Source organism: Scyliorhinus torazame, chromosome 1 (genome assembly GCF_047496885.1).
Source record: "Scyliorhinus torazame isolate Kashiwa2021f chromosome 1, sScyTor2.1, whole genome shotgun sequence".
In the NCBI taxonomy this organism is placed as follows: domain Eukaryota; kingdom Metazoa; phylum Chordata; class Chondrichthyes; order Carcharhiniformes; family Scyliorhinidae; genus Scyliorhinus; species Scyliorhinus torazame.
In genome coordinates, this window is record NC_092707.1 from 379,154,144 (window position 1) to 379,181,958 (window position 27,815).

The window sequence follows — 27,815 nt, forward strand, 5'->3', positions numbered from 1 at the left end:
CCCATATGTAGTTGTTGCTGGTCCGATACCCTGAAGACTGCCACTCTTGGGCATGGCTCCACCCTCACCTCCACAACTTTGGACATTGCCTCGAAGAAGGCTGTCCAGAACCCGACAAATCTGGGCCATATCCAGAACATGTGGGCTTGGTTGGACAGGCTTCCCTGGCACCGTTCACATTTATTCTCCACCTCCGCGAAGAACCTGCTCATTCGGTTCTTGTCAGGTGTGCTCTGTGCACCACGTTTAGCTTATTGAGGCTATGCCTTGCGCAGGAGGAGGTGGAGTTGGCCCTGCTCAGTGCTTCATTCCAGAGTCCCCACCCTACTTCTGTCCCTAGCTCTTCCTCCCATTTTCCCCTTGTTTCATCCAGTGAAGAGCGGATCCTTTCTAACAGTCGCCCATGTATATCCTTGCAGTTGCCCTTTCCCAGACTGTCCGCATCCAGTAACTCCTCCAACATTGTGTTTTTCAGTCAACCTCGGGCCCTTCACCATCTCCAGCAAGCCCACAATTCACAAATTCGGCCTGTTTTGAGGGTCCTCCAGTTTGGCTGTAAGTCCTTGTTGGCCTCCACCGCCATCCGCAACTCCTCACCCATTGTGAAGAACTGGTCACTATGTTTTGACAGAGCTTCCTCCACCTCCTTCAGCTTCTCTCCTTGCTCCTGTATCTCGGCCCATGTCTTCAACACGCTGCCTTCACCGGGGCCATCGCCTCCTCCACCAGCTCCATCATTGCCGCCATCATCTCCTTACGCATCACCTCCATGTGTTTGGTGAACTGCCTGTTAAACTCTTGAGCCATCACCTCAATCAAAGTCCACAACGTGAAGGGCATGGCCCCACCCAGTGACCCAGCCTCCGCCATCTTTCCTGCTGCCGGGCTAACCGTTCACTCGACGGCGCATCTTTGCTCACCCCCTTCTTCCCGGCATTTTTTTCTGTGTTTTCAACATTTCCCTCCTTCCCTATGTCTTCCTGCACCAGCTTATCCATAAATTGCCCCTGGAACCGGGCATTAAATTCCAAAGACCAGAGCCTCGAACAGGAGCCAACCAACGTGCGTCTTCCACCTACATTCCACCACCAAAAGTCTCTCTAATGCGTTGGCGCTTGAGTTGATGTTTGACGTAATGGATGGGCTGCAGATCATATGTGCTGCTTTGCCCTGGATAATATTGAGCTTCTTGAGCGGCCATTCAACTCAGAAATAAGGGTAACAATTGCAGCACCTGTAAAAAAAGGGAATGTGATGCTGGCATTGTAGGACGATGCTCCTCTAACGGGGTAGAGGGATATTGTGATGATTGTTTAACCCTTGAAGTAGCTGGTTTGGGTGTAATTCTTGTTGAAGCTGGGTACAACGAGGGGAAATGTTCAATTTCTTAAATAGTTTGCATTGTGATGAGGTATTTTACTTTTCTACTCTGTTACTTTGTTTTGGGTCCCTTCATCTAACTTGCAAGCTGAACACTATAGTCCAGTGCATAAAAGTTCCAAAGGCTTGCACCATATGCTACCTGCATTGGAACAATGTAAATATGTGGCTCATAATCATCAAGGAGCCCTCGCAAAACTGAAGTCAAAGGGAATCAAGGGGAAACTCTCCACTGGTTGGAATCATACTTGGCACAAAGGAAGATGGTTGTGGTTGTTGGAGGTCAATCATCTCAGCTCCTGGACATCACTGCAGGAGTACCTCAGGGTCCAAGGCCCAACCATCTTCACCTGCTTCATCAATGATCTCCCTCCATTGTAAGATCAGAAGTGGGGATGTTTGCGGATGACTGCACAATGTTCAGCACCATTCGCAAGTCCTCAGATAATGAAGCAGTCCATGTCCAAATGCAGCACGACCTGGACAATATCCAGGCTTGGGCTGACAAGTGGCAAATTACATTCGCACCACGCAACTGCCAGGCAATGACCATCTCCTACAAGAGCTGATCAATCCATCATCCCTTGACATTCAAAAGCATTACCATCACCAAACCGCTCACTATGAATATCCTGGAGGTTACCATTGACTAGAAACTGAACTGGACCAGCCATATAAATACTGTGGCTACAAGAGCTGTTCAGAGGTTAGGAATCCTGCGGCAAGTCACTCACCCCTTGATTCCTCAAAGCCTGCCCACTAACTGCAGGGCACAAGTCAGATGTATGATGGAATACTCTCCACTTGCCTGGATGAGTGCAGCTCCAACAACACTCAAGAAAGTTGACGCTATACAGAATGATGCAGCCTGCTTGATTGAAGTGCCATCCACAAACATTCACTCCCTCCACTACCACACACTGCAGGATCTCACCAAGACTCCTTAGAAAGTACTTTCCAAACCCACAACCATTCCATTTCGAAGGACCAGGACAGCAGATAAATGGGAACACCACCTGGAAGTTGGCCTCCAAGCCACTCACCATCCTGACTTGGAAATATATCGCCATTCCTTCACTGTCACTGGACCAAAATCCTGGAACCTACACCACATGGACTGCAGTGGTTTAAGAAGGAAGCTCACTGTCATCTTCTCAAGAGCAATTCGGAATGGGCAATAAATGCTGGCCTAGTTAGTGAAACCCACAGTGGTTTAAGAAGGAAGCTCACCGTCATCTTCTCAAGGGCAATTAGGAATGGGCAATAAATATTGGCCTAGTCAGTGAAACCCACATACCTTGAATGATTTTTTAAAAATTATCACTTTTGGACGCCCTTTTATGTCTGCTATCTGGAAAATGTTACCACTTCTGAAGAAAAGTTAATTCCCTGTCTAAAATAAGTGAAGTAGTTTATGGTAAATTTCTTTCAGTTATTGAGTATTGTCATTGATCAATATCTACTAAACTTCAATTAATACTGCTGACAGGTGTTTCAGATCTCTTCGCTCAGGATACAGCAACTGTTAACCTGGAACATTTAACTGCAAAGCTTCAAACGACAAAACGGGTAGGAACAAGTTTATTTCTACTTTATTCCCTTGCTTGGAACTTTTACAGAGGTTAAGTTTCAAAGTACTCTGTCTTCAGTTTAGCAAGCATCTTGAAAATATTTTTTTAATTTCTCTCCCTCTGTCCACAATTGCACCTGGGGTCTTATGTATATGCCACCTACTTCAACCTCTAAAGTAAGATATTAAAAGTTGAGTGGCTTCAAAATAGTAAGACAGCAATGTCAACTTTGTGATGAAAATTTTAAAATCACTTATTTTGCACATTAGATCCTGCTATAACATAACAAGACTGAAGGGAAAATTGAAAGGTGGACACCTTGAGCTGTTTCTGTGCATTTCTGGAGTGAGTGGAGTTTGGGTATTCTGTCTCTCTCTCGGATGCGAGTTAAAAAGAGGAATTTGAATCTGGAGCTAGATTCTCCGTTCCTGAGACTAAGGGAGGGATTCTCCGTAGGCTGACACTGAAATCGTGAAATGTGATTGGGCGGAGAACCTGTTCCGACGCCAAAATCGCAGCTAGTGCCGATTTGACGCCAAATCGCAATTCTCCGTCACTTCGTCAGCGGCTTTAATGTGTTCAAAACGCATGTGCAGTAAACACCGTTTGCATGTCATTAGTGGGCCTGACCTGGTATTCTCCGGGGCCTTCGCGATTCTCCTCCTCCAATGGGCTGAGTTCCCGATGGCACAGTTTATATGTGCTTTTAAAAGTAATGAAACCGGCATCGTGGCTGATGACGGGGAGAGAGAGGAGGTAGGACACAGAGAGGCACGACTGTTGGCTGCCGGGCCGGTCACTGGCTGGGGTGAGATGGTAGCGGTCCTGCCAGGGCCAGGGTGTGGGGGGGGGGTGATGGGGTAAAGGGCCGAGTGGCCGGGGTGACCCCCCATGGCACTGGGGCGGTATCCAGTCATGGACCGCCATTAACGTGCCCTGCAAGGCAGCCATCTTGTTGCACACCTCACAGACCGCCCATCTTGGCCCCTGGTTCTGCAGAGTGACACCAACCATATGGATGCCCCCACCCCCGCACCTCATCCACCCCCACCCCCAGCCGCCACCCACTGGCAGCCCACCGAGGGCAACGCCCAAATAGCCCCTATTGGGCGTTAGGCGGGAGCCACAGAGCATACCACTGGAAAAGGCAGTGCCAGCTGTTGGTACCCCTGGCATTAGGGGCAGCCGCCAGGGCCAGAGGCCCCCATCGTGTTGGGCATCGATGGGACCAGGGGTGCGGGTTGTGGGGGGGGGGGGGGGGGGGGAACATGTGGGGCAGAGCCCGCAGTGCCAACCGGGGCCACTGTGTCGCCTGTTGGACCTGATTGAACACAGGGGTACGCACCATGCTAACATGTTAGCCTTTCACCCCCTGCAGTCAATTGACATTGGAATTTAATCAGCAATGGTGGCCGTCCTGTTAGTCGCAGCAGCCCTGGGGGATTCCCTGCGGTTGTAGGAGCTGCAGCTGCGCAAGGAGGAGGCAGTTGCAGCAACGGAGCATGCAGCAGCAGAGCGTGCAGCAGCTGACCATGCCACAGAGGAACCACGAGGCAGCCGCCCCAGATGGAGAGCCCGCTGCTCAAGAGCCTGAGGAAGATGAGGTGCAAATGAGGCGCCGCATGAGGCCTCATGTGTACCGGCAGCGTCTATCATTTGAGGACCTGCCGGACTGGGCATGCCGTCAAAGACTTTGGCTGAGCAGAGAGATAGTGCGACAAATTTGCCAGATCATGGCACACCTGGCACCATGAGGTATGGTGGAGAACACCCGCTCTTGGTGGGCGTCAAGGTGACGGTCGTCCTGAACTTCTACGCGACGGAGTCCTTTCAGGTGCCAAGTAGGGACCTGTACGTATCGCACAGACCTCGGTGCACAGATGCATCCGCACCATCACGGAGGCCCTATATGCCCAGGCAGCTCAATACATCTACTTCAATGTGGACCGAGCCCACCAGGAAGTTCCCCAGACAGCAGGGTTCGCCGCCATCAACGGGATGCCCCGGGTTATCCACTGAAGTCGTGATTGATGACACCGATCCGGAGGCCACAGATCGACATGGAGACCCGCTTCAACAGCCACCAAACAGCGATCAGGTCCGTGATCAAGCAGTGCTTCAGCTTCCTGAAGGTGCAGTTCAGGTGCCTGGACCGCTCTGGAGGGGCCCTCCAGTATGGTGCCGAGAGGGTCGCCTGCATCGTGGTGGCCTGCTGTGTCCGCCACAATATCGCGCAGCAGAGGGGCAAAGTGCTGGGGGAGGAGGAGGAGGAACACTGGGCCTCGTCCGACGAAGGGGTGCAGGGGTGGGATCTGGGGTGCGGGGGTGGTGGGCTGCAGGCACCCATGCTGCCGGTGTCACTCTGCAGAACCAGGGCCAAGATGGTCAGTGGGGTGCGTAGCAAGATGGCTGCTTTGCAGGTCACGGCAATGGCAGTCCATAGCTGGGCACTGCCCCAGTCCCGTGGGGGGTCACCCCGGCCTCTCGGCCCATTCCCCCATCACCCCTCTATCCTCCGGCCCTTGCAAGCCCCCACCCCCACCCCAGCCAGTGTCCGGCCCAGCAGCTGTCTGTGTCCTACCTCCTCCCCCTCCTTCATCAGCCATAACGCCGGTTTCACAATGTTTAAAAGCACAAGTGAACCATGCCGTCAGGAATTAGGCCCATCGGAGGCGGAGAATCACGGAGGCCCGCTGATGATATGAAAACAGCATTTACTGAAATGCATTCCAGAACACATTGATGCCACTGGCGAGGCGATGGGGAATTGCAATTTGCCATCACATTGACGCCCGCCACGATTTTGGCGTCGGAACAGATTCTCCGCCCAATTATGTTTCCCAATTTCACCGTCGGCTTTTGGAGAATCTCGTCCCTGATCTTTAAGATAATTGAAACAGGAAATCTCTAGCTTCAGGTGAATTGTAATTTGTGACATTATTCCTAATGTTCTGATATATATGACAATCATCTCCACTACCGCAGTTTGGTCATCCTGTTATTTTCTAAGATTTTGGGCTGGATTCTCTGTTCTAAAAGCGCTGCCACCGATGTAGAATCGCGGGAACAATGCATTCCCGCTAGGCTAGCCGGCCTGGAGAAATTCAGATCATGTCAATGAGCTAGCACGCAGTCCATGCAATGCCCGCATGACTCCAGGCCCCACTGATGCCTGATTCACTGCGGTCAAATTTCTCCTTCAGAGCCTGACAAGCTGGAGCAGCTTTTAAGCGCTCTACTCACCACAGACTATCATTCCAGCCAAGGTCCCTGGAGTCGGAGACTGAACGAGTGCTGGACGCCATAGAGGTGAGGAGGGACACTCTCTTCCCCAGGGTGAGGCGGAGTCACAATCCCGCCATTCTGAACAAGGCTTGGGTGAGATGGCAGAAGCTGTGAGTGCTGCCAGGCTCACTAAGAGGACCGGCATGCAATGCAAGAAGAAGATGAACGGCCTCTTTAGAACAGCTCGGGTGAGTAACCACCTCTGTGCCCCTGGCATCACTCCCGTGCCTCACTCGCCACATCTGCCCCAAATGTTGGCGATTAGGCTCCTGGGTCACCCTCTGGTGAGTACCACACACATGCTGCAGCACGTCACATTGAGTCAGGGACTCCCAAGGGAGCACACGGTCGCAAGGCTGCCCAATCCTAAGGAACAGCTGTCACCCAGACAGATGTTGCACGTCTGGAAAAGATGATCCCATCACTGTTGCAGATGCAGAAGGAGAGCTGGAATCTTCAGGATGGGGGTGTCAGCAACATTATAGCACCTGTAAGTACAGCTGGAGAAACTCAGCCACCTTCAGACGCAGGAGATGATGCTGACAATGTGTGGCACCCAGTCCAATACTGAAAGGATAATGTCTGCAGTGGAAGGCCTGGGGCAGAACCATGTGTCAGGATGTCCAAGGCGTGGGACACACTGTGCTGTCCATGGCTGAGGCGCATGACAGGATAACCCAGTCACAGGTGGACATGTCTCGGACACAGATGGACATTGCTGCAACACTCTAGAGCTTGGCCCATTCACAAACGGTCATGGCTGAGGGCATAGAGAGCATTGGTCAGGCGCTGACTGACCTTAGCCAGTCACAGAGGGCATGGGTGATTTTAAATTTCAGAGAGATCTTCATATAGATTGGGCAAATCAAATTAGCCACAATGCCATAGAGGAGGAATTCCTGGAATGTATACGGGATGGTTTTCTTGACCAATATGTGGAGGAACCAATTAGAGAGCAGGCCATCTTAGACTGGGTACTATGTAATGAGAAGGGAATCATTGCCAATCTGGCTGTACGAGACCCCTTGGGGATGAGCAACCATAACATGATAGAATTCTTTATCAAGATGGAGAGTGAAGTAGTTGATTCGGAGACTAGGGTGCTGAATCTTAATAAAAGGAACTTTGAAGATATGAGGTGTGAGTTGACCCTGATAGATAGGGGAGAGTTACTTAAAGGGATGACAGTGGATAGGCAATGGCAAACATTCAAGGAACGCATGGGGGAACTACAGCAACTGTTCGTTCCTGTATGGCACAAAAGCAAAGGGGGTAAGAGGGCCAATCCATGGCTTACAAAGGAAATTAGAAATAGTATCCAATTCAAGAAAGAAGCATACAGATTGGCCAAGAAAAATAATAGGTCTGAGGATTGGGAGCAGTTTAGAATTCAACAAAGAAGGACTAAGGGATTGATTAAGAAGGGGAAAGTACAGTACAAAAGGACCGCTTGCAGGGAACATATAAACTGACAGTAAGAGATTCTATAGATATGTGAAGAGAAAGAGATTGGTAATGAGAAATGTAGGCCCCCTACAGTCAGAAACAGGGGAATGCTTAATGAGGGACAAAGAAATGGCTGAACAATTGAATACCTACTTTGGTTCTGTCTTCACAAAAGAGGACACAAATCAGATACCAGAAATATTGGAGAAAGAAAGGTTAAGTGAGAGGGAAATACTGTGGGAGATCAACATTAGTAGAGAAATGGTGATGGGAAAATTGATGGGAGTGAAGGCGGATAAATCCCCAGGGCCTGAAAATCTGCATTCCGGAGTGCTGAGGAAGGTGGCTCTGGAAATAGTGGATGCATTGGTGATCATCTTCTGGGATTCTGTAGACTCTGGAACTGTCCCTGCAAATTAGAGGGTAGCTCACGTCACTCCAATATTCAAAAAGGGAGGTAGAGAGAAAGCAGGGAATTATACACCAGTAAGCCTAACATCGGTAGTGGGGAAAATGCTTGAATCCATCAGCAAGGACTTTATAGCGGAACATTTAGAAAGCAGTGGCAGGATCAGTCAGAGTCATCATGGATTTATGATGGGAAAATCATGCTTGACAAATCTGTTGGAATTCTTTGAAGATGTAACCAGTACAGTTGACAAGGGGGAGCCAGTCGATGTGGTATATTTGGACTTTCAGAAGGCGTTTGACAAAGTCCCGCAGAAGAGATTATTGAAGCGCATGGGATTGGGGGAAAATGTGTTGAGGTGGATAGAAAACTGGTTGGCAGAGAGGAAACAAAGAGTAGGGGTTAATGGGTCCTTTTCAAATTGGCAGGCAGTAACTAGTGGGGTACCACAGGGATCGGTTCTGGGACCCCAGCTATTCACAATATATATTAATGATTTGGATGAGGGAACAAAATGTAACATCTCAAAGTTTGCAGACGATACCAAGTTGGGTGGGAGGGTGAACTGTGATGAAGATGCAGGGATCCTACAGCATGATCTGAAAAGGTTGGGCGAGAAGGCAAATCAGTGGCAGATGCAGTATAATTTGGATAAGTGTGAGGCTATTCACTTTGGAAGCAAAAACAGGAAGGCAGATTACTACCTGAATCGTTGTAAATAATAATAATATTTTTATTGTCACAATTAGACTTACATTAACACTGCAATTAAGTTACTGTGACAAGCCCCTAGTCACCACATTCCAGCGCCTGTTTGGGTAATGAGCTGGTACGGGGATTGAACTCGCGCTGCTGACCTTGTCCTGCATTACAACCCAGCTGTCTAGCCCACTGAGCTAAACCAGCTCTTTTTTGGGAAATGGGAGTGTGCAGGGGGACCTGGGTGTCCTTGTGCATCAGTCGCTGAAGGTAAGCATGCAGGTACAGCAGGCGGTAAATAAGGCTAATGGTATGTTGGCCTTCATTGCGAGAGATTTCGAGTCTAGAAACAGGGATGTGTTGCTGCAGGGCCTTGGTGAGGCCACACATGGGGTATTGTGTGCAGTTTTGGTCTCCTTCTCTGAGGAAGGATGGTCTTGCTCTCGAGGGAGTGCAGCGAAGATTTACCAGACAGATTCCAGGGATGGCGGGACTGTCATATGAGGAGAGATTGACTAGGTTCGGATTGTTCTCGCTGAAGTTCAGAAGAATGAGGGGGGATCTCATAGAGACTTCTAAAATTTTAACGGGACTAGACAGGGTAGATGCAGGGAAGATGTTCCCAATGATGGTTGTGTCCAGAGCCAGGGGTCACAGTCTGAGGATTCAGGATAAACCATTTCGGACCGAGATAGGGAGACATTTCTTCACCACCAAAGAGTGGTGAGCCTGTGGAATTCATTACCACAGGAAGGAGTTGATGCTAAAACATTGAATATATTCAAGAGGCTGCTAGATATAGCACTTGGGGAGAATGGGATGAAAGGCTATGGGGAGAAAGCAGGATTAGGCTATTGAGTTGGATGCTGAGCCATGATCGTGATGAATGGCGGAGCAGGCTCGGAGGGCCAAAAGGCTCCTCCTGCTCCTATCTTCTATGCATCTATGTATGTATGTCACAGGCGTAGAGGGCCATGACACAATCCCAGACTGACATGACCATGGTTCAGATGAGGGCGGGGCACCAGATCTGGCTGCATCAGGTGACAGTGGCACCTGCAGAGCTCCTTTCGGCCTCCCCTCTGTTCTATGGTGTGCCCACGGGCCAGCGAGCACCCCGAGGGAGGAGGAAGTGACGGGCCATTGCCGGCATGTCCTGCAGAGAGGCGCAGGAACACCTCAGCTCTTCAAATTCCTCACTCCCCCCCCACCTTCCACCTGACACTGGCGCATCTCATGGGCAGTGGGCAGAACAGGCTGACACATCGTCACCTATGACACCTGAAAATTGGCCGAGTCCATCCAGGCCTAGGCCGTTCAGAGGACACCCGACAAGAGCATCACAGGGCAGAGCATGAGACAAGCAGCAGGCCGGTGCCACTTCTGATGTCCTGTCTGGAGTAACACCTTGAAGAAGAAGAAACCTAGGCCATGAAAGAATAGAAAGACACTTAAGTTGGCATAGAGTAGATGGGAAGGGCATACATATTGTAAATACCCGGCATTAAACACTTTTGCACCATCAGTCAACTCTGCCTCTAACTTCTGTCTCACGGGTGTGAACATCTCACATGGTTACACTTCAATAAGTAGTGGCAGAGCATGGGGGCAGCAGCGTGAGCCCGACTTGTATCACAACATCTCCAGTGAGTGAGCCCTAACCGTCCTCCTGCAACGCCCCCCCCCCCAACATATTTGGGCCCGTGAGAAGGAATTGTCAACACACATGCAGGGATCATCTGGCCGGACAGTGGTATGGTATCTTAAACAAAAGCAGAAAATACTGGAGTCTCAGCAGGTCTGACACCCCCCCCCCCTTCCCCCCGCTCCACGCACCCCCACAACAGTATAAATCTGACCCCATTTCCAGTTCTGTCTAGCTTTGACAAAGAGTCATCCAGACTCAAAGGGCGAAATCTCCATTGGCTGATGCCAAAATCGGGAAACGCAATTAGGCAGCGAATAGATTCCGACCCCAAAATCGCGGCAGGCAGGCACCGATTTGACGCCAAATCGCAATTCTCCGTCACCTCAACAGTGACGTCAATGCGGCCTGGAACCCGCATACAGTAGACACCGTTTGCATCAGTGGGCCTGATGCGGTATTCTCCGTGGCCTCCGCGATTCTCCACCTCCGATGGGCCGAGTTCCTGCCGGCGCGGTTCACTTGTGCTTTTAAAAATGATGAAACCAGCGTTGTGGCTGCTGAGGGAGCGAGAGGGGGTACAGAAAGTGTCCAACATCGCCATAGTTTGCTGACAGCTGTGCCGCTGGTCAGGGGGCTTCTGCCAGGGCGAGGAGGAGTAGCGGGGGTTGGCCAGGAGGTGGGCTGTGGGGTCGGGGTGGACGGACACAGAACACCATTGCCGCAGCTGGAAAGACAGGCATGCAACTGCGCACACCGTTGACAGCCCACTGTGAACTTAGGACCACGGGTCGTATAGGTGTCCCCAGCCCACCCCCCGAGGTGCCCTCTGGCCCCAGCTGACCCATCAGCTGTGGGGCGCGTCCAACACAACCAATGCCATCTTGTTGGCTGGGATGAGTGTGTGTGGGGATTGTTGTGTATATGCAGCTGCAGCTTGTCAGCCTCCCGAATGTCAATCTTGGACCCAGCGAATCCCACACCATTTTCTATTGGAATCGCTTGTGTTCATCATAACAATAATCATCTTTATTAGTTTCACAAGTAGGCTTACATTAACACGGCAATAAAGTTACTGTGAAAATCCCCTTGTCAGCATACTCCGGCGCCTGTTCGGGTACACTGAAGGAGAATTCAGAAAGTCCAATTCACCTAACAAGCACATCTTTCGGAATTTGTGGGAGGAAACCGGAGCACTCGGAGGAAACCTATGCAGACACTGGGAGAGCGTGCAGACTCACACAGACAGTGACGCAAGCCGGGAATTGAACCCGACTCTGGCGCTGTGTAGCAACAGTGCTAACTACTGTGCTACCGTGCTGCCCTTCAACGTAGCGATGGTGCTATCCCCTCCACAGTCGCAGAATCAGTCCAGGTTCGGCGGCAGTTTTGCTATCATGAAAGTCCACAAATCCTGCCCCGGTGTCAACACTTAGTTTCAGGAGCGGAGAATCCAACCCAAAATGTTAGCTCCCTTCTCTTTTCACAGATGCTGCCAGACCTGATGAGATTGTCCAGTATTTTGTGTTTTGTTTCGGATTCCAGCATCCGCAGTAATTTGCTTTTATCTTATGTTATCTTAAAGACTGGAGTCAGACTTTGTCTTACAATGAGGAGCAGCAGAGCTCATCTCACAGCAAGTTGTCATCATCCTCCTTCATCCCGTGGACAAGACACGCTGATATTGCCAACCCAGGGTCAGCACTCTGTAGCGATGCTGGTATTGACCCTCAGCGGGTAATAATGAAAAGAAGTGGCAGGCTAGGGGGAAGGTGAAGGACTAAGGGAGAGGGAAAGGGTGGATGAACTGAGGGAGAGGGAAGGGGTTGAGAGTGTCAGGGGAAGATGGGTTATGTGCGGAGGGGGGGTTGAAGTAATGGGAGGAGGAAAGAGGTAGGACAGGGCGGCGGTGCTGCCGCTGGCTAGGCCTCCTAATTGGTTAATTGGGAGGTGATGATGTTGTCTCGTGTGCGGCAGTACTGGGTCCCATTTTTGTCAGCCTGCCGTGCCAGCTCAGGCTCCACGCCCGGGTCTTCCTGAAAACCATCCTCATCAGATGAGGCCTGCTGTTCTTCTCCTCATCCAGCATGTTGGCCCACTGCTGCGTGATGTTATGAAGCACGCAGCAGTCCACCACATACTCGTGACCCTCTGGGGGATATATTGAAGCATCCGACCAGAGTGGTCCAGGCATCGGAAGCGCATCTTGAGCATGTCAATCCATCACTCAATGATGCTCATCGTTATAACAGTTCTCCGCCTCGGTCTGCAAACTCTGCACCAGTGTCATTAGCCATGACCCCAGCAGGTAACCCATGTCGCCAAATAGCCACACCCCCAATCCAAGGGAGTGCCTCAAATGTTCCGGAAACCGAAGAGTGCGCCAGGATGTATGCATCGTGAAAGCTGCCTGGATATCAAGCGCTTACATGCATGGAATAAAGCTGGTGGTCTCACACAAACTGCACATTTATGCAGTGGAAGCCATTCATATTGATGAAGGACACCCCGCTCAGAGGGCGACATGCATGTCATCGATCCTCCCTGGACCCGAGGCATGCCAGCAAATCCTGCAGTCCAGGCATCTTGTTGGGCCTGGTCCAGGTTGAGTGTGATGTAATCTGATGCCTGGGCACATAGGACATCCGTGACAGCACAAACGTACCTGTGTATGAATGTTTGCGATATCCCATACAGATCCCCGTTCGATCCCTGGAATGAACCAGAGGAATAAAAGACATTCAGCTTGTTGGCCACCGGCAGCGGGTGTCCTCCTCCATACCCCTGCGGAGCGAGGTGCGCGACCTTCTGGCACGGGTGCTGCGCAGTTTCCCTGGTGAGCCAGAGTCGGCGATAGCACATGTGGTCGGGCAGCTCCTCGGAGGACAGGCGGCGACGGTGTACACGTGGCCTGATGCAGCCCCTCCTGTGTACCTCCCCTGGACCTGCTGGGCGGCCAGCACGTGAGCCTCACCGGCTGGTCCCTGCTCTTCTGGGGCAGCCTCCTCTTGTGCAGGGTCCTCCCTGGGCTGGCCCTGGTACTCTCGCTGCCGTGCATCTGCAAAGGCTGCAGCAGTCATATAGATAGTGAGCATAGATGGTTGTAGTCGAAAATCTATGTCCCTGCGGGGAGAAGGGGGAGAGACCGAGAATGTCGGCAAGATGAGGATTCCCTTGACCATCCAATACCACGAGGTTACATGGTCACCCTGCGTTTCACTGCTCCACCACCCTCAACATGTACCCTCCCATCCCAGCCCCTGCAAGATGATGTGGTCCACACTGCACCTCTGTCCCCATCAGTGGCTGGCTCATGACGTGGGAAGCTTCCATCCACACTACCCACCTCAGCCAACAGGAGTACCGCTGGCTGCCACCTAAGTGTTAGCGATAGGCTCTGTGGCCCCTGTCCTGTTTCTCCCAGTGTGATCCACTGTGGGTCTCCTCACTGGCTGGGCCATGAGCTATCCTGCAGGAAGGTGGCAACTGGTTGTGTGATGGAGACGTTCATACTGTGCAGCCATTCGCCGCCATGTTAACAGCCTGGTGTGCGAGCAGGTCTTACAGATGGGGGTGAGCGAGGGATGTGTTTGTTTGCTGGACCTTAGCTGCAGTGTTAGGTGGAGCCTGGGTTTTACACACCGATGGTGACAGGGAGCTGGTCAGGTTTCCTGGCCAGAGGCGGGATGGATGGGATCAGGGGCACAATGGGCAGGCAGGGCTTGGAGACAGCTCGTGATCCTCAGGGATGGGCCAGGTGATAGTCAGTGATTAAGCGTTTACTCTGAGAGGGGCTGGGTGCCAGAGAGGGTTCCACCGACCACGATGTATGTGTCCTTTGTTTGGGTGAGCTCTGCTAACCCCCTGCTTTCTCTGCTGTGGGACTGCACTTCTGAGGATTGCCAATATGTGGTAGGCACCACTAGAAGTATTACATGTATTACGGTAAGGCCTGTATAGTAGAGGTACATGGGTAAATCCCTGCCTGTTGGCTCCGCCCAGTAAGCGGAGTATAAATGTGTGTGTTCGCCGGTGCTGCAGCCATTCTGGTTCCAGCTACAGGAGATACAACATCTTTGCTCAATAAAGCCTCGATTATTCCACTACTCTCGTCTTTGTGGTAATTGATAGTGCATCAATTTATTGAGCAAAGACTTGTTAAAACGATGGATCTCAGCATCAAACCTGATCGCCTGCAGCTGAGCCCTCAAGCAGCCAACTCTACGTCTGCTTTTGACCACTGGCTAGCCTGCTTCGAAAGCTACCTCCGAACATCCGCTGAGGAACCCACGGACTCGCAGAAGCTCCAAATCCTTTATTCACGGGTGTGCCTTGACATTTTTCCTCTCATCCGGGATGCGCCCACTTACTCCGAAGCGATGGAGCTCCTGAAGGGACATTATGTTCGACCAGTCAATCAAGTATACACCAGGCACCTCCTGTCCACGAGACAGCAACTCTCCGGCGAGTCTATAGATGATTTCTGGTGTGCCCTGCACACCTAGGTAGGAACTGTGACTGCCAGGCAGTTTCAGCTGTCCAGCACACAGAACGTTTAATTCGCGACGCTTACGTTACGGGCATGAGGTCTGCGTACGTCCGCCAGCGGCTACTGGAAGGGGTTACGCTTCATCTTGCGGGAACAAGGCAGCTCGCTAACTCGTTAGAAGTGGCCTCCCGTAACGTCCAGTCATACGCCCACAACCGCGCAGCACCCTCGTGGGTCCCACCAGCTACCGACTCCAGCTCACCGCAAGCCTGCGCCGCGCGGCAGCCAGCCAACCCTGGAGGGCCCAAGTGCTATTTTTGCGGGCAGAACAAACACCCCAGGCAGCGCTGCCCGGCGTGGAGCGAGGGTGACACCCCGAACCCGAGGGTGACACCCTGAACCCGAGGGGGACAGCCCGTTCCCGAGGGGGATGTGGGAAGAAGGGACACTTTGTTTCCGTTTGCTAGGTCCGGTCGATCGCCACTGTTTCTAGGCCCGGCGTTCCTATACCCCTCACGTGTGACCCAGGGGCGCCGATATTTTCCTCCTCGCAAGCCACGTGCGGCCCGTGGGTGCCACCATCTTCAGCGCAAGCCACATGTGGCCCGTGGGCGCTGCCATCTTTGATGCCGCCCGCCATGTGTGTCCCGTGGGCGCCGCCATCTTCGGCACCATTTTGGATGGCGCCTCAGGACCCCTGCTCGTCTGGCCATTCATCGCCTGCCGCTACCTCCACCACCGCTGACCAGCCCGGGACCTCCCACCATCTGCCGCAGATCGCCTCGATCACCCTGGATCAGTCCTGGCCCCGCAACCTCGTGGCCGCAACAACGACGGTGAAGATCGATGGGCACGAGACGACCTGCCTTTTTGAGTCAGGGAGCACAGAGAGCTTCATCCACCCCACGACGGTAAGGCGCTGCTCCCTCGCAGTACACCCTGTCACCCAGAAAATCTGCCTGGCCTCCGGATCCCATTCCGTGGAAATCCGGGGGTACTGCATCGCGACCCTCACCATCCAAGCGTAGAGTTTAGCAACTTCCGGCTCTACGTCCTCCCCATCCTCTGCGCTGCCCTGTTACTCGGCCTGGACTTCTAGTACCTCCTCCAAAGCTTAACCTTAAAATTCGGCGGACCCATACCCCCCCCTCACCGTATGCGGCCTCACGATCCTTAAGGTCGATCCACCTTCCCCGTTTGCAAACCTCACCCCGGATTGCAAACCCGTCACCATCAGGAGCAGATGGTACAGTGCCCAGGACTGGACCTTCATCAGGTCGGAGGTTCAATGGCTTCAGCGGGAAGGGATCATTGAAGCCAGCAATAGCCCCTTGAGAGCTCAAGTGGTAGTAGTAAAGACTGGGGAGAAGCACAGAATGGTCATTGACTACAGTCAGACCATCAATTGGTACACGCAGCTCGACACGTACCCCCTCCCACGCATATCTGACATGGTCAATCAGATTGCGCAGTATTGGGTCTTTTCCACAGTGGACCTGAAGACCGCCTACCACCAGCTCCCCATCTGCCCGGAGGACCGCCAATACACTGCGTTCGAAGCAGATGGCCGCCTCTATCACTTCCTCAGAGTTCCCTTCGACGTCACTAATTTGGTCTCGGTCTTCCAACGAGAAATGGACCGAATAGTTGACCGGTACGGACTGCGGGCCACCTTCCTGTACCTAGATAACGTCACCCTCTGTGGCCATGATCGGCAGAACCACGACGCAAACCTCCAAAAATTCCTCCAGACCGCCAAACTCCTTAACCTCACGTACAATAAGGAGAAGTGGGTGTTCCGCACCAACCGCTTAGCCATCCTTGGCTATGTCGTGGAAGATGGAGTTCTAGGGCCCGACACCGACCGCATGCGCCCCCTCATGGAACTCCCACTCCCCCACTGCCCCAAGGCCCTGAAACGATGCCTTGGGTTTTTCTCCTACTCTGCCCAGTGGGTCCCTAGATATGCGGACAAGGCCCACCTACTCATTCAGTCCACAGTTTTTCCCCTGACGGCTGAGGCCCGCCAGGCCTTCAACCACATCAAGGCAGACATCGCCAAGGCCACGATGCACGCGGTCAACGAGTCCCTCCCCTTTCAGGTCGAGAGCAATGCGTCGGACATAGCTCTGGCCGCCACCCTCAACCAGGCGGGCAGGCCCATGGCCTAATTCACCCGCACCCTCCATGCCTCCGAAATTTGGCACTCCTCTGTCGAAAAGGAGGCCCAAGCCATTGTGGAAGCTGTGCGGCATTGGAGGTATTACCTGGCCGGCAGGAGATTGTTTCTCCTCACTGACCAACGGTCGGTTGTCTTCATGTTCAATAACACACAGCGGGGCAAGATCAAAAACGACCAGATCTTGAGGTGGAGGATCGAGCTCTCCACCTATAATTACGAGATTTTGTATCACCCGGGGAAGCTCAACGAGCCCCCTGATGCCCTATCCCGCGGTACATGTGCCAGCACACAAGTGGACCGACTCCGGGCTCTCCACTATGACCTCTGCCACCCCGGGGTCACCTGGTTCTTCCATTTCATCAAGGCCCGCAACCTGCCCTACTCCATTGAGGAGGTCAGGACTGTCACTAGAGACTGCCAGGTCCACCCCGAACCCGAGGGTGACACCCCGATCCCGAGGGGGACACCCTGATCCCGAGGGGGACCCCGATCTCGAGGGGGACCCCCGAACCCGAGGGGGACACCCCGATCCCGAGGGGGACACCCTGATCCCGAGGGGGACACCCCGATCCCGAGGGGGACACCCTGATCCCGAGGGGGACACCCCGATCCCGAGGGGGACCCCCAAACCCGAGGGTGACACCCCGATCCCGAGGGTGACACCCCGATCCCGAGGGGGACCCCGATTTCGAGGGGGACACCCCTATCCCGAGAGGGACCTCCCATACCCGAGGGTAACACCCCAATCCGGAGGGTGACACCCCGATCCCGAGGGGGATACCCTGATCCCGAGGGGGACACCCTGATCCTGAGGGGGACACCCCGATCCTGAGGGGGACACCCCGATCCCGAGGGGGACCTGGAGTCCATGCACTTGCCACCAAGTCGTTTCCCGCTACTTCCTGAGGTCCAGGTGCGCACCCCACAACAAGCACAATAAGTTTGACAGGTTTGCTTACTTTCTTGCTTCCTGTCAATTGCAGTGGTACCTGGGCCTCCCTTGTAAATACTTGCACAAATTCATGCCCACTTGAAACCCAGCTGGGAGGGCTCGAGCATCATGGGTGGCTGGAGAGTTGAATTCCAGCCTGTTAATCATATTTAAATGTATGCAAACTGTGGTTTTGCATGGTGCCACCAGCATGTAGTGTGTAGCTTGGTGGGCTTTGGAACATCGCAATTTGGAATTGGTGTGCTGTGCCGATCCAGTTTTTCAGCTAATGCTCCATCCTCTGCCGGATCAGAAAACCCACTACTGGCCTCGGACAATGGAGAATCCAGCCATTTATTTCCTCTGACTCTTTGAAGAGAATCAATGGAAATATATCAAAGTCTAGTTATGGTCGCGTTGGCGGGGTGTTTCATGACAGCCAGGTTGGCGAGATCGCAGCCCATATTCCATTGCACTTAGTGCCAAAAATGATGCCCCAAGAGATTCTCAATATTACAGGCTCCCAGGGCAGCACAGTGTTGCAGTGAGTAGCACTGCTGCCTCACGGCACCAAGGTCCCAGATTCGATCCCGCCTCTGGGTCACTGCCTGTGTGGAGTTTGCACATTCTCCCCGTGTTTACGTGGGTTTCGCCCCCACAACCCAAAGATGTGCAGGGTAGGTGGATTGAACATGCTAAACTTAATACTGAACTAAATTTTAAAAATATATATTACAGGCTCCCTCACCGTCTGGTTCGTCTGACTTGTGTCTCAGAAGCTTGGCGCTAACAAGGGGGAGCTACTTTTAAACTCTCCCTCACCACTCACTCCCAGTCAACACACAAGCATGGCAGTATGCAGACCTGCTCTTCGCTTTGGGGATGCCGACCTGGCCAGGCTTCCCGACGCTGTAGGTGAGAGGCGCGCGCCACCCTATTCCCCCGAGGGGATCAGAGGACCAGCAACAGGGTCAGCCAGCAATGCCATCTGGGAGACGTGGCAGCGGCTGTCAGTGTGGGAAGCATGACGAGGTGGACTGCCGTCCAATGTAGGAAGACAAGCAACCTCCAATCACCTCTCTCCTGGCATGAGTTCCACCTGCCATCCCTCAAATTCCCAAACCCCCTCCCCTCTCCCAATTCACTGGCTGACACCTTGCACCCTCCCCACATCTGATCTTCGTTCTTGTTGTTCAGAAACCCTGGCACCCACCAGCACAACCCCTTCATACCACCTGCTGCAGATTCCACAGCCCATGAAGCGTGCGACTTAATTCCCTCTCTTTGTCCCGCAGGGCAAGGGAGACCATAATTACTGGGAAAGGGCCATGACGGGAGTGCGGTGTCCCAGAGATTCGAGTCCTCACCCCCTATTAGAAACAGGCTGTGGAAATTGTGGGGTTGCCCGAGGAGAGAGCAGTCACCAACAGCAAGGTTGGCCTGTGCCGGAGAGGTGAGGAACCACTGCCCCTTCACTCAGAAGATCTGTCTCAAGTGAGTTGTTTGTGTCAGACAAAATGATCCTTCCCTCTCACTGACCACATGTCCATTGACTTGCAGGATCACCGTCTGATGAAGCCCTGCCATCCAGTGTCATTCCCCCAGCCCCTGCCACACAGGAGACCACCTCGGAGGAGAACACCAAGGAAACCACCATCTAGGCATAGAATCATAGAATTTACAGTGCAGAAGGAGGCCATTCAGCGCATCAAGTCTGCGTCGGCTCTTACAAAGAGCACCCTAATTCAACCCACACCATGCCACCCCTTGTTCTCCCACCTAGGTGCAGAACAGAGGGCAGACCTGACGAGGCTGCTCACCACATTTACCCATAACATGAGACAAGCCAACTGCAGCACCCTATTCTACATGATGTAGAGGTGGGAGAGGCTCCTGGAGCCCTCTCCAGCTGCCTCTCTGTTCCGTGGAGTCTCCCAGGGCTCTATGGGCCCCGTCAGGGAAGAGGAGGTCCTGGTGGCCAACCCAAGGCCTACCACCAAGGAGACAACAGTGGTCTCCAGTTCTTTCAAATCCCCCTCTCCTGGCACCGGCGCATCTCAAGGGCAGTGGGCAGAACAGGGTGGTGCGGCAATGCCAGAGACACTTTGTATGTCAGACCACCCCGGCTCCAGGCCCTCTAGAGAACGTCCATTAAGTGCCACAAGGTGCGGAAACAGCAGGCTGCCTCCACCTCTGCTGTGCATCTGGGAGCACACCTAGACGTAGCACTAGACCATGAAAGAACAAGAAGAGTGAGGAGCACTGAGTGGGCAGTGGGGAGGGGGAATTGCTATCTGTAGCTAGGGAGAATGGAGATCTGTCACAGTAAAATGTTCACTGTTAAAATATGTAACACCTGATATGGGGAGGCGGTGGCTTAGTGGTATTGTCACTGGATTAGTAATCCCGAGACCCAGGATAACGATCTGGGGACCCGGGTTCGAATCCCACCACGGCAGGTGGTGGAATTTAAACTCAATAAAATATCTGGAATAAAAAGTCCAATGATGACCATTGTCGATTATTGTAAAAACACACCTGGTTCGCTAATGTCCTTTAGGGAAGCAAATCTGCCATCCTTACCTGGTCTGGCCTACATGTGACTCCAGACCCACAGCAATGTGGTTGACTCTAAATGCCCGTCTCAAGTGGCCCAGCAAACCACTCAGTTGTATTCAACCGCGACAAAAACACAAAAAGGAAATGAAAGCGGACGGACCACCAGGCATCGAACCAGGCACAGGAAACGACAACAGCAAACCCAGCCCTGCCGACCCTGCAAAGTTGCCCTTACTAACATCTGGGGACTTGTGCTCTGGGTGGGGGACTTCAGTGTCCATTACCAAGAGTGGTTTGCTGGTACCAGCTGGCTGGGTCCTAAAGATCATAGCTGCTAGATCATGACTGCAGCAGGTGATGAGGAGCCAACAAGAGGGAAAAACATACTTAGAACATAGAACATACAGTCCAGAAGGAGGCCATTCGGCCCATCAAGTCTGCACCGACCCACTTAAACCCTCACTTCCACCCTATCCCCATAACCCAATAATCCCAACCTTTTTGGACACTAAGGGCAATTTAGCATGGTCAATTCACCTAACCTGCACGTCTTTGAACTATGGGAGGAAACCGGAGCACCCGGAGGAAACCCACGCAGACCCGGGGAGAACGTGCAGACTCCACACAGACAGTGACCCAGCGGGGAATCGAACCAGGGACCCTGGCGCTGTGAAGCCACAATGCTATCCACTGTGCTACCGTGCTGCCCCTATTGAAAATCGCTTATTGTCACAAGTAGGCTTCAAATGAAGTTACTGTGAAAAGCCTGTTCGGGGAGGCCGGTACGGAAATTGAACCTGCGCTGCTGGCCTTGTTCTGCTTTACAAGCAAGCTGTTTAGCCCACTGTGCTAAACCAGCCCCTACCCTAACCCTCTACCCTGGGGAAAAGCCTCTGACTATCCACTCTGTCTATTCCCCTCATAATTTTGTAGACTTCTATCAGGTCGCTCCTCAACCTCCTTCGTTCCAGTGAGAACAAACCGAGTTTATTCAACCGGTCCTCATAGCTAATGCCCTTCATACCAGGCAACATTCTGGTAAATCTCTTCTGCACCCTCTCTAAAGCCTCCACATCCTTCTGGTAGTGTGGCGACCAGAATTGAACACTATACTCCAAGTGTGGCCTAACTAAGGTTCTATACAGCTGCAACATGACTTGCCAATTCTTATACTCAATGCCCCGGCCAATGAAGGCAAGCATGCCGTATGCCTTCTTGACTACCTTCTCCACCTGTGTTGCCCCTTTCAGTGACCTGTGGACCTGTACTCCTAGATCTCTCTGACTTTCAATACTCTTGAGGGTTCTACCATTCACTGTATATTCCCTACCTGCATTAGACCTTCCTAAATGCATTACCTCACATTTGTCCGGATTAAACTCCATCTGCCATCTCTCCACCCAAGTCTCCAAACAATCTAAATCCTGCTGTATTCTCTGACAGTCCTCATCACTATCCGCAATTCCACAAACCTTTGTGTCGTCTGCAAACTTACTAATCAGACCAGTTACATTTTCCTCCAAATCATTTATATATACTACAAACAGCAAAGGTCCACACACCACTGGTCACAGCCCTCCAATTAGAAAAGCATCCTTCCATTGCTACTCTTTGCCTTCTATGACCTAGCCAGTTCTGTATCCACCTTGCCAGCTCACCCCTGATCCTGTGTGACTTCACCTTTTGTACTAGTCTACCATGAGGGACCTTGTCAAAGGCCTTACTGAAGTCCATATAGACAACATCCACTGCCCTACCTGCATCAATCATCTTTGTGACCTCTTCGAAAAACTCTATCAAGTTAGTGAGACATTACCTCCCCTTCACAAGACCATGCTGCCTCTCACTAATACGTCCATTTGCTTCCAAATGAGAGTAGATCCTGTCTCGAAGAATTCTATCCAGTAATTTCCCTACCACTGACGTAAGGCTCACCGGCCTGTAGTTCCCGGGATTATCCTTGCTACCCTTCTTAAACAGAGGAACAACATTGGCTATTCTCCAGTCCTCCGGGACATCACCTGAAGACAGTGAGGATCCAAAGATTTCTGTCAAGGCCTCAGCAATTTCCTCTCTAGCCTCCTTCAGTATTCTGGGGTAGATCTCATCAGGCCCTGGGGACTTATCTACCTTAATATTTTTCAAGACGCCCAACATTTTGGATCTCAATGTGACCCAGGCTATCTACACACACTTCTCCAGACTCAACATCCACCAATTCCTTCTCCTTGGTGAATACTGATGCAAAGTATTTATTTAGTACCTCGCCCATTTCCTCTGGCTCAACACATAGATTCCCTTGCCTATCCTTCAGTGGGCCAACCCTTTCCCTGGCTACCCTCTTGCTTTTTATGTACGTGTAAAAAGCCTTGGAATTTCCTTAACCCTATTTGCCAATGACGTTTCGTGACCCCTTCTAACCCTCCTGACTCCTTGCTTAAGTTCCTTCCTACTTTCCTGATATTCCACACAGGCTTCGTCTGTTACCAGCCTTTTAGCCCTGACAAATGCCTCCTTTTACTTTTGACGAGGCCTACAATATCTCTCGTTATCCAAGGTTCCCGAAAATTTCCGTATTTATCCTTCTTCCTCACAGGAACATGTCGGTCCTGAATTCCTTTCAACTGACACTTGAAAGCCTCCCACATGTCAGATGTTGATTTACCCTCAAACATCCGCCCCCAATCTAGGTTCTTCAGTTCCCGCCTAATATTGTTATAATTAACCTTCCCCCAATTTAGCACATTCACCCTAGGACCACTCTTATCCTTGTCCACCAGTACTTTAAAACTCACTGAATTGTGGTAACTGTTCCCGAAATGCTCCCCTACTGAAACTTCTACCATCTGGACGGGTTCATTCCCCAATACCAGGTCCAGTACAGCCCCTTCCCTAGTTGGACTGTCTACATATAGTTTTAAGAAGCCCTCCTAGATGCTCCTTACAAACTCTGCCCCGTCTAAGCCCCTGGCACTAAGTGAGTCCTAGTCAATATTGGGGAAGTTGAAGTCTCCCATCACAACAACCTTGTTGTTTTTACTCTTTTCCAAAATCTGTCTACCCATCTGCTCCTCTATCTCCCGCTGGCTGTTGGAAGGCCTGTAGTAAATCCCCAACATTGTGACTGCACCCTTCTTATTCCTGATCTCTACCCATATAGCCTCACTGATCTCCCGTAATACAGCTGTGATATTCTCCCTAACCAGTAGCGCAACTCCGCCACCCCTTTTACATCCCCCTCTATCCCGCCTGAAACATCTAAATCCTGGAACGTTTAGCTGCCAATCCTGCCCTTCCCTCAACCAGGTCTCTGTAATGGCAACAACATCATAGTTCCAAGTATTAATCCAAGCTCTAAGTTCATCTGCCTTACCCGTAATACTCCTTGCATTAAAACATATGCACTTCAGGCCACCAGACCCGCTGTGTTCAGCAACTTCACCCTGTCGGCTCTGCCTCAGAACCATACTGGCCCTATTCCCTAGTTCTCCCTCAATGCTCTCACCTTCTGACCTAATGCTCCCGTGTCCACCTCCGTGCCATACTAGTTTAAACCCTCCCGTGTGTCACTAGCAAACCTCGCGGCCAGGATATTTATGCCTCTCCAGTTTAGATGCAACCCGTCCTTATATAGGTCACACCTGCCCCGGAAGAGCTCCCAGTGGTCCAGATAACGGAAACCCTCCCTCCTACACCAGCTGTTTAGCCACGTGTTTAGCTGCTCTATCTTCCTATTTCTAGCCTCACTGGCACGTGGCACAGGGAGTAATCCCGAGATTACAACCCTAAAGGTCCTGTCTTTTAACTTTCTGCCTAGCTCTCTGAACTCCTGCTGCAGGACCTCATGCCCCTTCCTGCCTATGTCAGTAGTACCAATATGTACAACGACCTCTGCCTGTTTGCCCTCCCCCTTCAGGATGCCCTCTACCCATTCGGAGACATCCTGGACCCTGGCACCAGGGAGGCAACATACCATCCTGGAGTCTCTTTCACGTCCACAGAAGCGCCAATCTGTGCCCCTGACTATAGAGTCCCCTATGACTATTGCTCTTCTGCGCTTTGACCCTCCCTTCTGAACATCAGAGCCAGCCGTGGTGCCACTGCTCTGGCTGCTGCTGTTTTCCCCTGATAGGCTATCCCCCCCCCCCGATAGTATCCAAAGGGGTATACCTGTTCGAGAGGGGGACAACCACAGGGGATTCCTGCACTGACTGCCTGCCCTTTCTGGTGGTCACCCATTTTTCTGCCTGCACCTTGGGTGTAACCACATTTATATAACTGCTTTCTATGATGCTTTCCGCCACCTGCATGCTCCTAAGTGCATCCAACTGCCGCTCCAACCGAACCATGCGGTCTGTGAGGAGCTCCAGTCTGGTGCACATTCTGCAGATGAAGCCATCCGGGACGCTGGAAGCCTTCCGGACCTGCCACATCTCACAATCAGAGCACTGCACCCCTCTAATTGACATTGCGTCAATTAATTAGTAAATTAAATTTAAAAGTTTTTTTTAAAAGATTCTGTTAACTATCTGTTTCCTAGCACTAGATTTTTACTATAAATGTGAAAGCTAAATACAGTACTCTCCGAACTCTGTCTTAGATACCCCTCTAAATTATAATTAAGTAATTATGTTTAATTCGTTTACCAATGCTTATTTTTTTTAATTTAGTGTAGATTCCCAACCAGCCAATCAGGTCACAGCTTTTCTGTGTCATTTCAGTTCCCACCCCCCCCCCCCCCCCCCCCCACACACACACAATTTGAAACGGTAATAAAAGTAAAAATGAGTAAAAAGCACTTACTTACCTTCCGAGGGTCTCAGATGCTCTCTGGTTCTCTTCCTGCTGATTAAAAGTTACAGGCCAGAAGAAAGAGAGAGAACAAAACAGGAGGGACAAAGCACCTTCTCCCAATCTGCACCGAATAACCTCACTGCACCAAATTACCAAGTTCCAAATTCCCACTCTGTATGTGTCTCACTCAGGCTGTGTCTCTTTGACCTGCGAAACGCTACACCCCAAGGACTGCAGCGATTTCAAGAAGGCAGCTCAGCACCACCTCTGAAAGGCAACTTGGGATGGGCAATAAGTGCTGGACGAACCAGCGATGCCCACATCCGGTATTTTTTTTAAAACGTGTGAAGCCTCTATCACGTTAATCTAAACAGCGGGCCTGCCTGCACCTCCACCCCCTGTTGCCCTCCACTCCCCCCTGGGTAAAAGTCCCTAATACCGTTCAGGGTATGGGTGTGAGCGAGTTGTCAGCAGAAAGACAGAGTAAGACTTTTGAAGAAACTGAAGAGCACCAGAGATTTCCTCACAGCGTGTTATCATCACCCTCCTGCCTTGTATGGTGACCCACAGACAGTACCAACACAGGCTCATCACCCTGGAGTGGTGTCACACAGATCCTTGGAGGGGGGAACAGGGAAGTCGGATAGGGGACAGTGTGATGGGTAGGAGGGAGGGAAAGGGCGGGATTAGGGGAGTGGGAGGGAAGTACAGGGTGTGGGGGGATTGGGGGAGGGAGAGGGAGGAAAATCGGGGTTTGGCAGAATAGAGGGAAATGAGATGGAGGGTGGGAAATTTGGACGGGGGATTGGGGGAGGAAGGAAATGGTGGGGAGAGTGGAATGGGGGAGGGAGGGAAATGGGGAGGGTGGAATGGGGGAGGGAGGGAAATGAGGAGGGTGGAATGGGGGAGGGAGGTAAATGGGGAGGATGGAATGGGGGAGGGAGGGAAATGGGGAGGGCGGAATGTGGGAGGGTGGAATGGGGGAGGGAGGGAAACGGGGAGGGTGGAATGGGCGCGGGAGGGAAATGGGGGAGGGAGGGAAATGGGGAGGGTGGAATGGGGGAGGGAGGGAAATCGGGAGGGAGGGAAATGGGGAGGGCGGAATGTGGGAGGATGGAATAGGGGAGGGAGGGAAATGGGGAGGGTGGAATGGGGAGGGAGGGAAATGGGGTGGGTGGAATGGGGGAGGGAGGGAAATGGGGAGGGTGGAATGGGGGAGGGAGGGAAATGGGGAGGGTAGAATGTGGGGGAGGAAGATTGAGGGGGAGGGGGATTGAGGGAGGGAGGGGAATGGGGGTTGTTTGGAGCAGGGAGTTGAGCTGGCGCACACATCCTCGTCCTAGGAGAATCTGGAGATGATGAGGGCCTCCCTAGTGTTCCTCACATGTCTGACACTTGCCACCGCCTGTTCACCATCTTCTGGCTCCTCCTCGAGCTCATCCTCCAGCTCTCCTGGACCCCTTTCTCAGACAAAGCCACATGCCCCCCAGCCCCTAACCCTCCAGCATGTCACCCTGCTGCTGTGCCAGATTGTGGTGGGCACAGCAGACCACCACAAAACGGAGACTCTCTAGGGGGTGTACTGCAAGGCACCACCAGAGCAGTTCAGGCATTAGAATCGCATTTTCAGCAGGCCGGTGCACCACTCAATGGCAGCATGGGTGGCAGAGTGAGCCTCATTATAGCGGGTCTCCACCTCGGGCCTCACTAATGCCATCAAACATGATCTCAGCGGGTCATCATTGGCCCCCTGGACCTGGGGCATCCCGGCGATGCCAGCAAATCCCAAAGCCAGGGCATCTTGGTGGGCCTGGTCTAGCTGGAAGGTGATATGGTTGGATGCCAGGAGCGCTGGTGGTATAGTGGTGAGCATAGTTGGCAGCCAATTAGTTGACCCAGTTTCGATTCCCGGCCATCGCGGTGACGATATAGTTGGATGCCCAGAGATAAAGATTATGCACTTGTGGGCGGAAGATTGGGCCATGCCACGCAGGTTCTCACTCGAGCCCTGGAATGACCCGGTGGCATAAAGGTTGAGGGCTGCAGTGACCCTCACAGGCACTGGGAGTGGGTGTCCTCCTCCTCCACAGGGTGCCAAGTCCGTGAGGATGTGGCACAGGTGCTGCACTGTCTCTCTGCTGAGAGGCAGCCTTCTGCAGCATATGGTGTCAGTCAGCTCATTGAATGGCTAATGACGTCTCTGCACCTTGGGCTGACACTGGCGTCTCCTTCTGGGTCTCCCCTCAGCTTGATGAGCAGCCAGGCCTTTAGGGTTTGCGGCAGCCCCTTGCTCATCAGGTGGCGTCTCCAGCCTGTGTTGGCCTTGCTGCCGTCTCTGGCGTCTGCCCGCCTCAGCTGCCACTAGCAACACGAGGGCAGCCACCGCAGGATCAATTCCAGCAAACATTGTTATATCTGTGAGGAA

General features: G+C 52.3%; 1 protein-coding gene across 1 annotated transcript in view; it reads left to right on the top strand.

Moving 5' to 3' along the window:
* edaradd (EDAR-associated death domain) overlaps positions 1–27,815 on the top strand; it is a 146,641-nt gene that overhangs the window by 98,961 nt on the left and 19,865 nt on the right. The window contains exon 4 of the mRNA XM_072512122.1: positions 2,870–2,949. Within this exon, the coding sequence (XP_072368223.1) occupies positions 2,870–2,949 (80 nt within the window). The remainder of the gene's footprint in view (positions 1–2,869; positions 2,950–27,815) is intronic.